Below are 14624 nucleotides of genomic sequence, written 5' to 3'. Positions count from 1 at the left end.
GGCATAAAAATGTAAAAGGGATGAGAGAAAAAGATGAGGGTACCTTCTGGAAATCAGAACACAATGGACAAAATGATGGGAAAAGAGAGAAAAGTTGTGCAAAGGGGATGAGTACATAAGGTTCAATATCCAACTCATTAAGGGGTTCCAGAAAACAGGGGGAAAGAAGAAAATGGAGCATAATTATCAAAGGGTTGATGCAGTTACCAGAGCCGGAGAGCGTGGGTCCACACCGGCAGGGGCTGGAGGGCACCCAGCACAGTAAATGAAGGCCGGCCCCATCCAGGGCGCCACCAGGGTGGGGTCTCTGGGTGTGAGGTCGTGTGGCAGGACTGGACAGTCCCCTGAGGGCTTGGCCGGTGCAGTCTTTACGGAATTTAGAACCCAAATGGCCCTTCACCTTCCTCCTTCACAGCTCTGCATCCTCAGATTCTATTTCTGGAAGACCCCGAGGATCATCTGCCTCCCCTGCTTCCCAGTTTCCACCATCCTCCTGTCACCTCATCCCTTAGCTGGGCCCCAGGATCCCAGGTCCCGCCTGTCCTTGGGGCTTCTTCTCACCCTGCCTCACCCACCCCTGCCTTCTCTCAGGGTCGCTTCCCAAGCCCGGAAGCAGCCAGGCTTTGGAAAGGCGCCTTATCCCCACCCGTGGAGGGGCCCCCAGTGTCCACCTCCCACCCCACGGTGGCTGAGAGCCCCACGTGACTGTCCAAGGCAGATGTTTCCTGCTCCCTGGGGAATGCTGTGTCAGTGGCCAGGCCAGCCGCAGAGCTGACATCTCCCTGACCCGCCATGGGCCCCAACCTGCTACCGCTGTTGCTGGTGGGACTGGCAGGTAAGGTGAAGCGGGTGGGCTCTGGGCCCCACGGACTCCGCTTGGTGCCCAGGAATAATTGACATCATGGACGCACCAGCAGCATATATGTAGGGCCCTGAAGGGGGACCTCTAGGCAACCTGTGCCCCTGTGGCAAGTGGGTGGGCTGGAAAGTTCCCCGGGCTCCTGCCCCGCATAACCACATCCCTTCCTTCCCCAGGCCAGGCCTCCACCAGCTTCCCGGAGGTGCTGCAGGCCCCCGTGGGGGGCTCCATTCTGGTGCAGTGCCACTACCGGCTCCAGGACGTCAAGGCTCGGAAGGTGTGGTGCCGGTTCCTGCCCGATGGGTGCCAGCCCCTGGTGTCCTCGGCTGTGGATCGCGGAGCCCCGGCGGGCAGGCGCATGTTTCTCACGGACCTGGGGGGCGGCCTGCTCCAGGTGGAGATGATTACCCTGCGGGAGGAGGACACCGGCGAGTACGGCTGCGTGGTGGAGGGGGCGGCGGGGACCCAGACGTTGCACAGGGTGGCCCTGGTTGTGCTCCCTCCAGGTGAGTCATTCTAGGCTGGCCATTGCCCCTCCCCGACCCCACCTGCTGCTCTCCGTCCTTGGGGAATGGGGACCCTTGGGGGCGGGGGAGGGGGGAAGGGGGCGGGGCTGGGAATTGGAAGGAGAGAGTTTTGACAGCACCCCGGGGAGCGGAAGCAGAACTGGGTGAGCAGTCAGAGATAAAGGAGCCAGACGGTGGGGTCCCTTCCCCCTCCTGCTCTAGCGGGGGTTTCCCGGCTGAAAGGCATGTCCTCACCCATGGCCTTGGCCCGCCTCATCCCGAGTTTTCAACACACTTGATGCTTTTTTTTTTTTTTTCCTTAGAAAGGTTTTAAGCGAAGTTGTTTTTTTTTTTTTTTTTAATTTTTAAAATGTTTATTTATTTTTGAGAGAGAGAGAAAGAGAGAGAGTGACAGAGCGTGAGCAGGGTCGAGAGGCAGAGAGAGAGGGAGACACGGAATCGGAAGCAGGCTCCGGGATCCGAGCTATCAGCACAGAGCCGGACGCGAGGCTCAAACCCACAAACTGTGAGATCATGCTGTGAGCCTAAGGCGGGCGCTTAACGGACTGAGCCACCCAGGCACCCCTTAAGCAGAGTTTTAATTTGGGCATTTATCAACTGGAATTTGTTTTTTAAATCTCCCAGTTTATTACTCCCGCTCTAATGGGTTTGATGGCTTAAAATGACTGAATTCGGATTTTATTGAATTTTCTGTCTTCACTGAGCATCTAGGATGCGCCTCACCTACACGCAGGCGCATTCGGTACCTGGATTACTTCAACTCCTTTAGTTTTACCCATGAGAAAAGTGTCACTCCTGGTCCCTCCAGGGTTGTCAACCCCTATCCTCGGGAGAGAAAGTACTTTTATATAGGCTGTGGTTTTCTCTCCCAGCCGACAACTTTCTAATGTCTAAGCACTTATTAAAATAAAATTTTAAAGTAGGAGAAAGAATTTTCCAGAGACATTGGATGTCGTAAAACAAAAACAATGTTTTGGAGGGAAAACGGCCAGCTTCCTGCCGAAATGGAGCCTGCTCTACCTTTCTCTTAGGAATGATGATGTCTTTTTCGCTTTCACGGCTTCCTTTCTCAAGTCATTTGCGCCCAAGCCCCAAATAAGGAAATGAAGAAAGGCACTTTCCCTGCTCGTGGTTTTTGTCCCCACTTGTTACTTATGAGGACGGACTAAGGTGTCCTTAGAATCCCTCTCATCTCCGGTCCATGATTATTACTTTACACTCTAAAGTGTACATTGTAAAGGACTGTTGGTCCTAGTCTTCTCCTGTCCTCCTCCTTCCTTGGCACCCTAAGGTCTGGTAACTCGAGCCTGTAGGACAAGATGCACTGGGGAGAGGGGCAGGTGCTGGGGACCCGACAGCTGTAGCGTGTGGATGCTCAGGGCTGGCTGGTGGAGCATGGCTTTCAGGGAGGGTGTGGGTGGCTTAAACGGCACTAAGTGGGCAGGACGCATGCAGGAAGATGGGAGACACAGCATCTCCAGATCCTGGTTTGGCTTGGTGGGGGGTGGGGGGTGGGGATGGTGAGCCTCTGAGAAGAAGGAAGACCACACCTGCTGAGAGTCTAGAAGGACTGGCCAGGTTCCCAAGACAGATCGTCCGGCCCAGAGAAACCAGGCCTGAGTCTGACAGCCAGAGAGGTTGAGCACAGTGGTGTAGAGACAGTAGAAGCCTTGTCACAAAACTGAGTCTGGGGATCCGAGCGAGGCTCTCAGCAAGGGTCCCTTGGCATTGTGTCACATTAGGTGTGACCCTAGAGTTCCTTATATCCTGAGGGCAGAGCTTGGGTTGCCCCCCTCCCCCGCCCCCGGCTTGCAGGGGGTCACACGGTTGCAGGTAGGTAGAGAAGTCTAGTGGGCTCTGCCCCTTTAGAGACGTGTGGATGAGCGACAGGAGCAGGGTTGTCACTGCGGGATAAGAATGGAGAGCCTATGCTGCGGTGGGGGTGGGGAGGTGGGCACAGATTACCCAGTGTGTGGTTCCGCATAGGCTGAGCAGCCCGAGAGGCCAGGGAGAGGCCAGCAGGTGAAGAAGGAAAGCAGGGGCAACAGTTGGTGGTGGAGGGGAAAGAGGGCCCCATCACAATCGGGTAAAGACAGGAAGAATCCACCTCTGATCTCCAGAACGAGGGCCCCTAAGGAATATGCCAAGCCCCCATTTGTGTTTCTTGCTTGGAACCTCTCCTTCCTTAGCCCCACTCCCCCAGTCCCTCGGACCTCAACAGGCCCGCGACCCTATCCACACTGGATATGTGCTCATGACTGTTTCCTTCTGACTCAGCTCCTACCCCGAAAGAGGAGGAAGAGAACTATAAGGTTGGGAGTCTGGCTGACGGCCCCTTCTCAGACACCATGGGCAGTGCCAGCCCTTTGGAACCCAGCCAGGATGAGAAGAGGTACTGAGAAGAGCTGTATTCGGGGTCTGGGAAAAGGCTGGTGGTGGGAAAGGGTGGGAAAGGCTTATTCAGAGCCCCAGGCTAACTCAAAGGGAAACCTCACGGTTCCTTCCACCTCTGGAGAACTTCCGATCAGGCAGGAGGTCAGGCAGACCCTCCTGTCCCACCTCCCCCCCACCCCCAGTTCAGCAATGGCCCCTTTATGCCTGCGGGTCTCCAGCCAGGATAACCTGAAAATGTGTTTCTCTTCTGCCCTGCCTATGTCTGCCCTCCTAATTCCACCCCCCAAATCCTCTTCTCCCAACCATGGCTCACCGAGAATTGCACCTTTCTGCCACCGCTCCGGGGCTCCTGGTGAGCAGCTGCCTGCCAAGTTCAGGCTTAAGCTCCCCTATCCCTTTGTATCCTTCAGCATCCCCTTGATCTGGGGCGCTGCGCTCCTGCTGGGCTTGCTGGTGGCAGCAGCCGTGCTATTCGCTGTGATGGCCAAAAGGAAAGGTAGGTAGCAGTCTACCTGCACACCCCAGCACAGCCCCTGCTGGTCCTGAACCAGCCAGTCTTGTAGACAGTGTCGGGAGTCTAGTTCTGCTTCCCCTATAGACGGGCTTGTCTGGGCTTTAGGGAGGCCCCCAGGCCCTAGAAGTCCCCAGTTGAGGGGTGGATGGGAGGAAGGAGACTCAGTGAGAGCCAGCCTGGGGACAGACAGGAATTGGACAGGGTGGACCAGTGGAATAGAGACAGGTGACTGGAGATGGTGGGGGAAGGGTCTCAGGAGACGGGCTGAATGTTGAGGTGGGTTGGAGGAAGCTGGAAGCAGTAAGTGGGTGGGTGGGGTCTCCTGGCAGGCCAGGGTGTAGCTGGTGTCTGGTGGGAGTAGACTGGAGAGTCTGGACTAGGTAAGATGCTTCTGAAGGGAGTGAGGAATGGGCACTGAGCCAATACAGGAAGCAGACTGTGCTGCCGTCCTCTGTCCTCCCAGGGACCAGGCTTGGTGTCTGTGGCCAATCTCAGAGCAGCAGAGTTTCAGGCAAGGTAAGAGGCATCTGTGGGCCCCCAGCCAAATTCTGCAGACCTTCTGTCTGCGCGGCTCGCTGAGAGGTCCCAGGATGAGAGGGTGGTGAAAGACTGGGACCCAGTCAGAGTCCAAACCCTCTTCCTTAATGCTGTGAACTTGGCGCCAGTGGTCTTCTGCCTTCCTACCTTGGTATTTTACCCTCTCAGATTTGGGGAGAAACTTGGGGCTTGAAAATCTTCAAAGTGAAGCCTTCTTGCCCACTGACATCCTCAGGATTTGAGAGACAGATCCAGTGTGGTCCTGGACTTCCCCGCAGAGGGAACTGGGGCAGAAGAAGGCATACTCTCTGCCTCATTTGTCTGCTTTTGTTACAGGCCTCCTCCTCAGTGGTCCACCACATCAGTGACTCTGGCCTCGGAGTTGATTTTCCATCGGACATACTGTATGCTAGGCTCGACTCGCCACCTTCCTTTGACAATACCACCTATAGCAGCCTACCTTTTGATCCCCCATCAGAGGACTCTCCATCCCCAGCCCAATCCTCATCGCCCCCTCTGCCTCCTAAAGTCCTGATGTACTCTAAGCCTGTGACATATGCCACAGTTATCTTTCCTGGAAGGGACAAGGGTGGAGGGGCCACCTGTGAGCCAACCCAAGATCCACTGACTAGCCAAACGCCACCCAGCTAAACTGTTCATCATACTATTTACCACAGAGACCATCCCCAGAGTTCTATGCATCCAGCCAGCCAGCCCATACCCTAGATCCTTAGTATATCAGAACAGCTAGGGACTTTAGGATCTAATCTAACATCTTGACTTTTCTGATGTGTAAAGTGATACTTATATGTGATTGAGGTATCCTAGGAACGAACCCCCCATGCTGGTTCCTCTGCCCTTAAACCACTGAGCTAAATAAACTCTGAATGATAATATATGAGCTCTTGATAGTTGATGGGGAAAGAAAGGGCCTGAGTTTGACTATTCACATGGCCTGGGAACTCTAAAGATTCTAGTCCAGAGTTTGTGCTATGATTTCCTGCCTGTCCTGCCAGTGAGGGCATGGTTTCATTCCTGGTCAGAATTCCGGGATGCAGTCTGATTCAAGGGGCACCAAGAAGGCGTCTTCGAATGTATTTCCTGCCTTTCTCAAGACACCTGAAAGTACAGATCCATTAGCTTGAGTCTAGAAATCTCTTCTGCCTTCTGCTCTGCACCTTGTAAACAAGTGGTACCTTATGACGTGATGACATAAGATGGGAGGAAGGGGATAATGATAAATTAAGACTCAGGACAGATGGGGTGGGAAAGATGGAGCTGAGGAGTAAGATCAGAAACTGAAATAAATTCCAAGTCTGTTCCTTGGCAGCACAAAGGATTTCCAAGCACCAGGAGATAAGAGACCTTTGCAAACATGTTTTATCAGAGCTGGCTCTCTCTCAGCTGGGTGGACATCTGGTAGCACTGTTCCCTTTGGCCTCAAATTTGGGGCCTGGGAAGAGCCTGGTGGAGAAAAAGCATGGCATGGGAAGAAGGGGAATGAGTGGTAAAGGTGTGGCCGTTGTTAAGTGTACATGAAAACTAGTCCAGGCTGGGGGTGGAAGGGCCTTTAAGGTCTCTGCCAGGATTTCTTCTGAAATTGTTCAATTTGGAAATATTTGCCCATATTGAGATGAGAGACAGGTGGGGAGGATGAGGTGCTTGGGAACCAAATCTTCTTATAATCATGGAGAGCTAGGCATAAAGAGGTTGTCACCATCGGAGGGACCTGGAATTCGGTATAGGTACCTGAGGAGAGGGGACAGGCAGGGCCTGGCTCCAGCTGAGGAAGTCTAGTGATGCTATTTTCAGGGAGCTCTGGCAGGATATTTGGAGCTTCCCCTGATAGTCTCAGCCTGTGACAGAACCTAAATGTACTTCCATCCCTTGTGGAGGCAGCAGCTGCCCACCAATCAACTAAGCCCTCACTTTCCCTGGATAAGATGCTGGTGGGGGGGGGGGGGGGGGGGGAGGTTGCCTGCTGTGGAGGAGGGGTGGTCAGGGTGGGGAGAGAATATAGGGGAAGGTCAGGATAAAGTCTAAAAAGAAGGTCTGTGGGAAAAACCCTGGTCTGAACATAGTGTGAACTTTTTGGAGCCTGACAGAAGTAAATGTATATTTAACAACACAAAGAAAAATACTAAGATCCATTGGCTGGTAGAGAAAACAGAGGAGAAGGGGAAATATATGAATTCCATCATTGCTTAGGGTAGAAGTCTATGAATACCAACCCAAATCTCCTTTATAAAAGTAACTTCTGAGATGAAAATACGGATCTTCTATATTTTATCATAAGAAACACATGAAAACAAAGAAAATGCAGGTGACATGACCAGCCCATTGCTTCATATCAGAAACCTTTGGAATGCAGCTAAAGGAGTTTTCAGAGGAAAAGTCATAGCCTCAACAATAAGAACTAAGCATCTTACTCAAATTGCTAGTTCATTTTAAAGGAGAAAAGTTATATAACTAATACACAAATAAAAGAGCTTATTCTTTGAAATGAAATATAAGAGACACTGTTAGCTAACTTACTCAAAAAGAAGGATGAAATATGAAATGACAAGGGGGAAATAATCACAGATATAAAGACAAAGAAAAAAAATAATGAGAATATTTTGTGCTGCTGGTGGTGGTTAGGGTGGGAGGAATGAATATAGAGAAAGCCTGAAATAATTTTTTGGGGTGATTGAAATGTTCTCTGTTACGACTGTGGTAGTGGTCACATGGGTGTATATATTTGTCAAAAGCTACCATTAAAATAGGTGCACTTTCTTTTATATAAATTATGTTTTGATGAAGTTAATTAAACAAAATACTTGAAAGACCACTGGGGAATATTTAAAATAATCTTAGAGAAGAAAACGCTCTTTATTACACAAAACTCAGAAGCCATAAAAAAATTCATAGATACTTTAAAACTGACACATTAAAATAAATTAAGAAAAGACTGATATCTTTTTCTTCATGACAAAAGCACAATCCACAAAGACAAAACACAAAATGAAGAAAAATTCTGCAACTCATACAAAGGCAGAAATCTCATTTCTTGAACACTTATAAATCAATTAAAATAATAGGTTATGGTCACAGGATATATACATATAGCTCACTAAAAAAAGGAAATATAAACAATAAAGATGTTTAACTTCATTGAAGGGAAATGCAATTTAAAAGTACATTGAGAATGATTTAAAAGAAAATGGTTTAAGAACTCAGAAAATTCTCTCTTCCATAAAAGCAACAAGAAAACTGGCAAAAATAGTCAGAATCAACCTTGTTAGAGCTCTGGAAACCAATGCCTGCACCAACCCAAGGAGTCTATCCTTATGAAAATTGGCTTTTTCCACATCGTATCTGATTCAAAACACAACTTCATAATGCAATACTTACACATCTGTGTTGATAGGCACACCATTTATTAAGATGTAACTTTTATAACACTTATAATTTGTAAGAGTGGGGAGGGAATGGGGCTATATAGGAGCAAAGTCTTGTATATTGTTGAAATTAAGTTGGTATACATGTAAACTAGATTGTTTTAAATTAAAATGCTAATTGTAATCCCTAGAGCAAGGAAAAAACCTCAAAAACATAGTAAAAGAATGACAAGGGAATTAAAATGAAATTAAAATTATGTATTTAATATAACAGAAGACAGCAGAGGAAGAGAGGGGCAATAAGATATAAGACAGGTAGAAAACAAATAATAAGATGGAAGACATAAATCCTATTTTATCAGTAGTTACATGGAATGTAAATAGATTAAACACTCCAATTAAAAGCCAGAGATTGACCGAATGTATTAAAAAACACATGATCCAACTATATGCTTCCTAAGAGACAAACTTTGGATTCAAACACATGACTAGGTTCAAAGTAAAAGGATGGAAAAACATGTACCATGCAAACTAGCTAAAGAGAGGTGGAGTGACTATATTAATGAAGATAAAAGAATATTTTATAATGATAAAAAAGTCAACCCATCAAGAAGATATAACAATTATAAATACATATGTACCTAATAATAGCATTTCAAAAGACATAAAGCAAAACTGACAGAACTAAAAGTAATAAGTTGTAGATGAAATAGTAATAGTTGTAGATTTCAGTATCACACTTTCAACCACTGATAGAACAAGGTAGGTAGGTGGAAGATTGGCAAGGAAATAGACATGAACAATACTATAAAAAACTAGACTTAACAGACATCTGTAGAACACTCCACCCAACTACTGGAAAATACAATACACATTCTTCCAAGTATACATACAACATTCTCCAGTATAGACCATATATCTGACCATAAACAAGTTCTCGATAGATTTAAAAGGATTGAAATCATACAAAGTATGCTTTCAGACTACAATGGAATGAAATTAGAAATAAATTACAGAAGTAAATTTTGGAAACTCACAAATATGTGGAAATTAACACACTTCTAAATGACAAATGGGTCAAAGAAGAAATCACAAGAGAAATGATAAATTCTTTGAGATGAATGAATACAAAACATGATATAACAAAACTTAGGGGAGTCAGCAAAACCAGTTCTTAGAGGGAAATTTATGGCTGGAGGTTAACCCCTATTTTAAAAAAGAAGAAAGATCTCACCAACCTAACTTTCTACCTGAAGAAACTAGAAACAGAAGAGAAAATTAAGCCCAAGGTGAGCAGAAGGAAGGAAATAATAAGGATCAGAGCAGAAATGAATGAAATGGAGAACAGAAAAAGAAAAAAATCAACAAAATCAGGTGTTGTTTCTCTAAAAAGATCAAAATTGACAAATCTTAGCTAAAGTTACTTTCTTAGCCAAAAAAACAAAAAACAAAACCAAAAACAAAGAGAAGCCTCAAATTACTAAATAAGGAATGAAATTGGAGGGAAAACTACTGACTTTATGAGCTTAGAAGGATTATAAAAGGAAAATTGTGGACAATTGTATATCATCAAAATAGATAACCTAGACGAAATGGACAAATTCCTAGAAAGACACAAACCACTGAAAATGACTCAAGATTAAATCTCAATATATCTATAACAAATAAAGAGGTTTAAATCATAGTCAAAAAGCTTCCCATGAAGAGAAGCCCAGGCCCAGATGGTTTCACTGGTGAACTCTACCAAACATTGAATGAGTTTTAAAACCAATCCTTCACAAACCCTTCCAAAAAATAGAAGGAACACTTCTTAACTCATTTTATGAGTAAAATCACCAATTTTACCTTGATGCAAAAGCCAAACAAAGAGATCATAAGAGAACTACTGGCCAACATCTCCTATGAATGTAGATGCAAAAATCCTCAACAAAATACTAGTCAATAGGCCCCAGCAACAAAGAAAGGATTGTACACTGTGACAAGATGGGATTTATATCAGGAATGCAAGATTGGTTCCATACATGAAAATCAATGATATACCATATTAATAGAAAAAAAGGACCAAAACCACAGGATCCTTTCAACAGATGACAGAAAAAGCATTTGACAAAATCCAACACCCTATCATGATACAAATGTTCAACAAACTAGGAAGAGCAGAGAATTTCTTCAATCTGGAAAAGGGCATCTACAAACAAACGAACAAACAAACAAAACCCAAAAAACTCACAGCTAACATCATACTTAAAGGTGAAAAACTGAAAGCTTTGCCCCTAGGATTGAGAAGAAGACAAAGATGTCCACTCTTGCCCCTTTCACTCAATACTATACTTTGGTTCTAAGGAGTTTAATTAGGCAAGAGAAAGAAATAAAAAGGAAAGGGAGAAATATTGGAAAGGAAGAAGTAAAATGATTTCTATCTGCAGATGATATGATCTTATATATACAAAATCCTAAGGAATCCACACACAAAAAAACAATAGATCTAATAGATGAGTTCAGCAGTTTCAGGATACAAAATCGATAAACAAAACTCAGTTTTATTTCTATGCACTAGCAATGAAAAATTCAAAAATGAAATTAAGAAATCAATTCCATTAGAATAGAACCAAGAGTAAAATATTTAGGCATAAATTTAACAAAAGAGTTTAAGACCTATACATTGTAAACTATAAGACATTATTGAAAGAAATTTAAGAAAACCTAAATATGTGGAAAAGATATGACATCTTGATGGATCAGAAAATTTAATATTGTTAAATTAGCAATTCTCCTCCAATTTATTTACAGATTCAACTCGATCCTTATCAAAATTACAGTTGTCAGGGGCGCCTGGGTGGCTCAGTCAGTTAAGCGGCCGACTTCGGCTCAGGTCATGATCTCGCGGTCTGTGAGTTCGAGCCCCGCGTCAGGCTCTGTGCTGACAGCTCAGAGCCTGGAGCCTGTTTCAGATTCTGTGTCTCCCTCTCTCTGACCCTCCCCCATTCATGCTCTGTCTCTCTCTGTCTCAAAAATAAATAAATGTTAAAAAAAAAAATTAAAAAAAAATTACAGTTGTCCTTTTTGTAGAAATTGGCAAGCTGATCCTAAGTCATATGGAAATGGAAGGGACCCTGGACAGCTAAAACAGTCTTAAAAAATAATAAAGTTGGAGGACTCACATTTCCTGATTTTAAAACTTACTACAAAGCTACAACAATCAAGGTTGTGTGTACTGGCATTAAGGATAGACACAGAGAGCAATGGGACAGAACTGAGAGTTCAGAAGTAGACCCATACATTTAACAAAATCATACATCACCAAGAGTATCATTTAAATGGGGAAAAGAGTAGTCTTGTTAACAACAAGTATTGAGATGAGTAGATATTCACAGGCAAAGGATGATTTGAAAAATTTCTTCACACTATATGCAAAAAAAAAAAAAAAAAAAAAAAAATCAAAATGAATCAAAAACCTAAAAGAGCTAAAACTATATAAAACTCTTAGGAAAAAACAGAGGAGTAAACCTTTGTGATTTCTAAGAGAGAACACTTAAAGCATGAGCAACCAAAACCAAAAAAATAACCCACATAAATTGGACTTCATCAAAACTTAACACTTTTGCACTGCAAAATGATAGTGTCATGAAAGTGAAGAGACAATTCACAGAACGAGAGAAAATAAAATATGTGTAAATCAAATCTGATAAGGGTCTAGTATGAGAATATATATTTAAAACTCTGAGCTCAACAATAAAAAGGCATTATAACCCAATAAAAAATGGGCAGAAGATTCTAAAAGACATTTCTCCAAGAAGATCAACAAGTGGCCGGTAAGCTTGTAAAAATGATCCACAACAAGGAAGGCCTGGATGGCTCAGTCAGTTGAACGTCTGACACTTGATTTTGGTTCAAGTCATGATCTCACGGGTTTGTGAGTTCAAGCCCCGTGGAGGGGTCCACACTGACAGTGCGGGGCCTGCTTGGAATTCCGTTTCTCCCTTTCTCTCTTCTGCTCCCCCTCTCATTCTCTCTCTCTCAAAATAAATAAACTTTTAAAAAGGACATGAATGGTCCTAAAGGAAACGCAAATCAACACCACAACAAGATACCGCTTCATACCCACTAGAATATGCCTTTATTAAGAGAAGCAAGAACAAGTGTTGGAGAAGCAAGAACAAGTGTTGGTGAAGCAAGAATGTGGAAAACTGGAACCTTCACACATTGCTGGTGGGAATGTAAAATGGTACAGCGTTTTGGAAAACAGTCTGACAGTTCCTTAAAAAGTTAAACACACAGTTTCTGCATAACCCAACAATTCCATTCCTAGGCATATACCCAAAGAGAAATGAAAATGTATGTTCATACAAAAACTTGCACATAAATGCTTATAGTGGTGTGATTCACAATGGCCAAAAAGTGGAAACAACCCAGGTATCCATTAGCTGGTGAATGGGTAAACAAAGTGTGGCATATCCATACAATGGAATGCTATCCAACCATGAAAACGAATGCTAAACATGGATGAGCCTTGGAAAGACAATGCTAAGTGGAAGAAGTCTGACACAAAAGGCCACATACTATGATTCCATTTATACAAAATGTCCAGAAAAGGCAAATCCACTGAGACAGAAAGATGGTTACTAGGGGTTGGGGGAAGAGGGACTGGGTAGTGAATGCTAATGGCACAGAGTTCCTTTTTGGGGGGATGAAAATGTTCTGGAATTACATAGTGGTGATGGTAGTAGAGCTTTGTGATATTCTAAGAGCCACCGGATGGTATATCTTTCAAATGGTGAATTCTATCTCCATTTTAAGAATTGCCAAAAGGGAAACAAATGGCAAGAGAAAAAAAGAGAAGGCAAAAAGGAAGGAGCATCACAGTATGCCTAGTTAGTACCATTTGTGGGAAAGAAGGCTGAAGTAAAAAATATATGCTATTGCTTGCATGTGCACAGAATAATTTTTTAAGGATACACAAGGAAGTGGTAACACAGATCCTGGAGGACAAGAATGGGAAAGACTTTCACTGTTAGACACTTTTGTTCCTTTTGAATTCTGGGCCACATAAATGTATAATCTATATTTACATATAAAAATTAAATTGATAATAATTGCTGACACTGAGTGCTTACTTTGTGCCAGGTACCGTTCTAAGCACTTTGTATTTATTTTGTCTTCATAATGGTGCTCTTTTGTCCTATTTTTATCCTCATTTACAGAAAGGGAAAAGGAAGCCTAAAGAAGATACATTTTATGCCCAAAGTAACACAGCTAATAAGTATCCCAGCTAGAATCTGAACACAGGCTGTGTGGCTCTAGGGCCCTCTTTACTGCCGCTCTATGCTGCCTCTCAGAAATTTAAAGGAGTGGAAGAGAGGAGGACAGGGGGGAAAGTGGGTGACAAGGAGAAAGGAAGGAGGGGTCAGAAAGAGGAAAGGAAGGAGGAGTAGGGTGGGAGTAGAGGGAGAGGAGGAAGAGCAACAAGAATAAGGAAAAAAGGGGGAGTAGGGGAGAGGGGCCAGGGAATGTACAGACAAGACAGCAGGATTTAAATGGCAAGTTCAGGGCTCCTTTCCCCAGACACTGACCTGTCCTTACAGTTCTGATCTTGGTCATTTGAACAGAATATTGAAGATTGGGTACAGGATAGCCTACCATAGGCTAGGTCCCATGGAAGCCTCTATAGCCTAGTGTGAAACTCTGGAATCACATTGGAGTTAGAATCCCAGCTCTACCATTTTGTGGCCGTTTCCTGTAGTATGGCCCTCCTAAGCTTCGGTTTCATCGGTAATATGGGGATAATAAAAATACTCACTTCACAGAGGTGCTAAAAAGATTTAAAGAATGTATTTCAAGCATTTAGTATAATGCTTGTCACAGAGTAAATGAACAATAAATGGTAGCTATCATAACGTTAATTAACAGGCTGGCTGAACACTAGATGATTGAGTTATAAAGTGCAAAAATCAGTGAGAAGGCAATGCTCTGTGTAAGAAAGGCCATCAAACAGATAAAGGTCAAAAGTCAAAGGCAGCAGCTCTAGAAAGGGAGAATAAAACAGAGGAGGGCTAGAGTCATATACATTTTGGCAATTTCAGTTTCACACAAGACTCCCCAAGTCACACAGTGCAAAAGAGAAATGGGTTTCTCTGTTGGTACACAGCCATATGGGCCTCTCCAAAGATTCCTTGACTTTTTAGGAACTCATTACCACGTCTGCGCCAAGGGGGTAACATCAAAGCACTAGTATTGCCGGCCTTAACTATCCACAACCTCTGTATCAGGGCTGAGTTTTCCATCTGCTAATGGATCTCGCCTTACAGGAGAAGCAATCAGTTCATCCCAGAGCCTCCCAGATGTCGACTGCTGGTTCTAATTTCGGCCTCAGTTGTGCCAGTAACTGTTAAGAGTTAAGAAAGATCTACATTTCA

The 14624-nt window shown here is 44.3% G+C and overlaps 1 protein-coding gene across 1 annotated transcript; it reads left to right on the top strand.

Annotated features, from left to right (window-relative positions):
- Window positions 1-731: 731 nt before the first annotated feature.
- TREML1 (triggering receptor expressed on myeloid cells like 1) lies at window positions 732-5727 on the top strand. Its single transcript, XM_045498136.1, has 6 exons — window positions 732-835; window positions 1036-1365; window positions 3664-3778; window positions 4191-4276; window positions 4758-4810; window positions 5168-5727. The coding sequence occupies exons 1-6, from the start codon at window positions 793-795 to the stop codon at window positions 5480-5482; spliced, it is 942 nt and encodes a 313-aa protein (XP_045354092.1). The 5' UTR covers window positions 732-792; the 3' UTR covers window positions 5483-5727.
- The last annotated feature ends 8897 nt before the right edge of the window (window positions 5728-14624 follow it).

This window comes from Leopardus geoffroyi, chromosome B2 (assembly GCF_018350155.1).
Source record: "Leopardus geoffroyi isolate Oge1 chromosome B2, O.geoffroyi_Oge1_pat1.0, whole genome shotgun sequence".
NCBI classification, from domain to species: domain Eukaryota; kingdom Metazoa; phylum Chordata; class Mammalia; order Carnivora; family Felidae; genus Leopardus; species Leopardus geoffroyi.
Note: the sequence above shows the minus strand (reverse complement) of the source record. Positions and strands in the feature narration are given on the sequence as shown.

What these genes read in the sequence shown, in the direction of transcription:
- TREML1 (XM_045498136.1), top strand. Translation starts at nt 793, where the DNA reads ATGGGCCCCAACCTGCTACCGCTGTTGCTGGTGGGACTGGCAG. An exon ending in CCTGGTTGTGCTCCCTCCAG is followed by an intron (nt 1,366 to 3,663) that starts GTGAGTCATTCT and finishes CTTCTGACTCAG; the next exon opens with CTCCTACCCCGAAAGAGGAG. An exon ending in TGTGATGGCCAAAAGGAAAG is followed by an intron (nt 4,277 to 4,757) that starts GTAGGTAGCAGT and finishes CTGTCCTCCCAG; the next exon opens with GGACCAGGCTTGGTGTCTGT.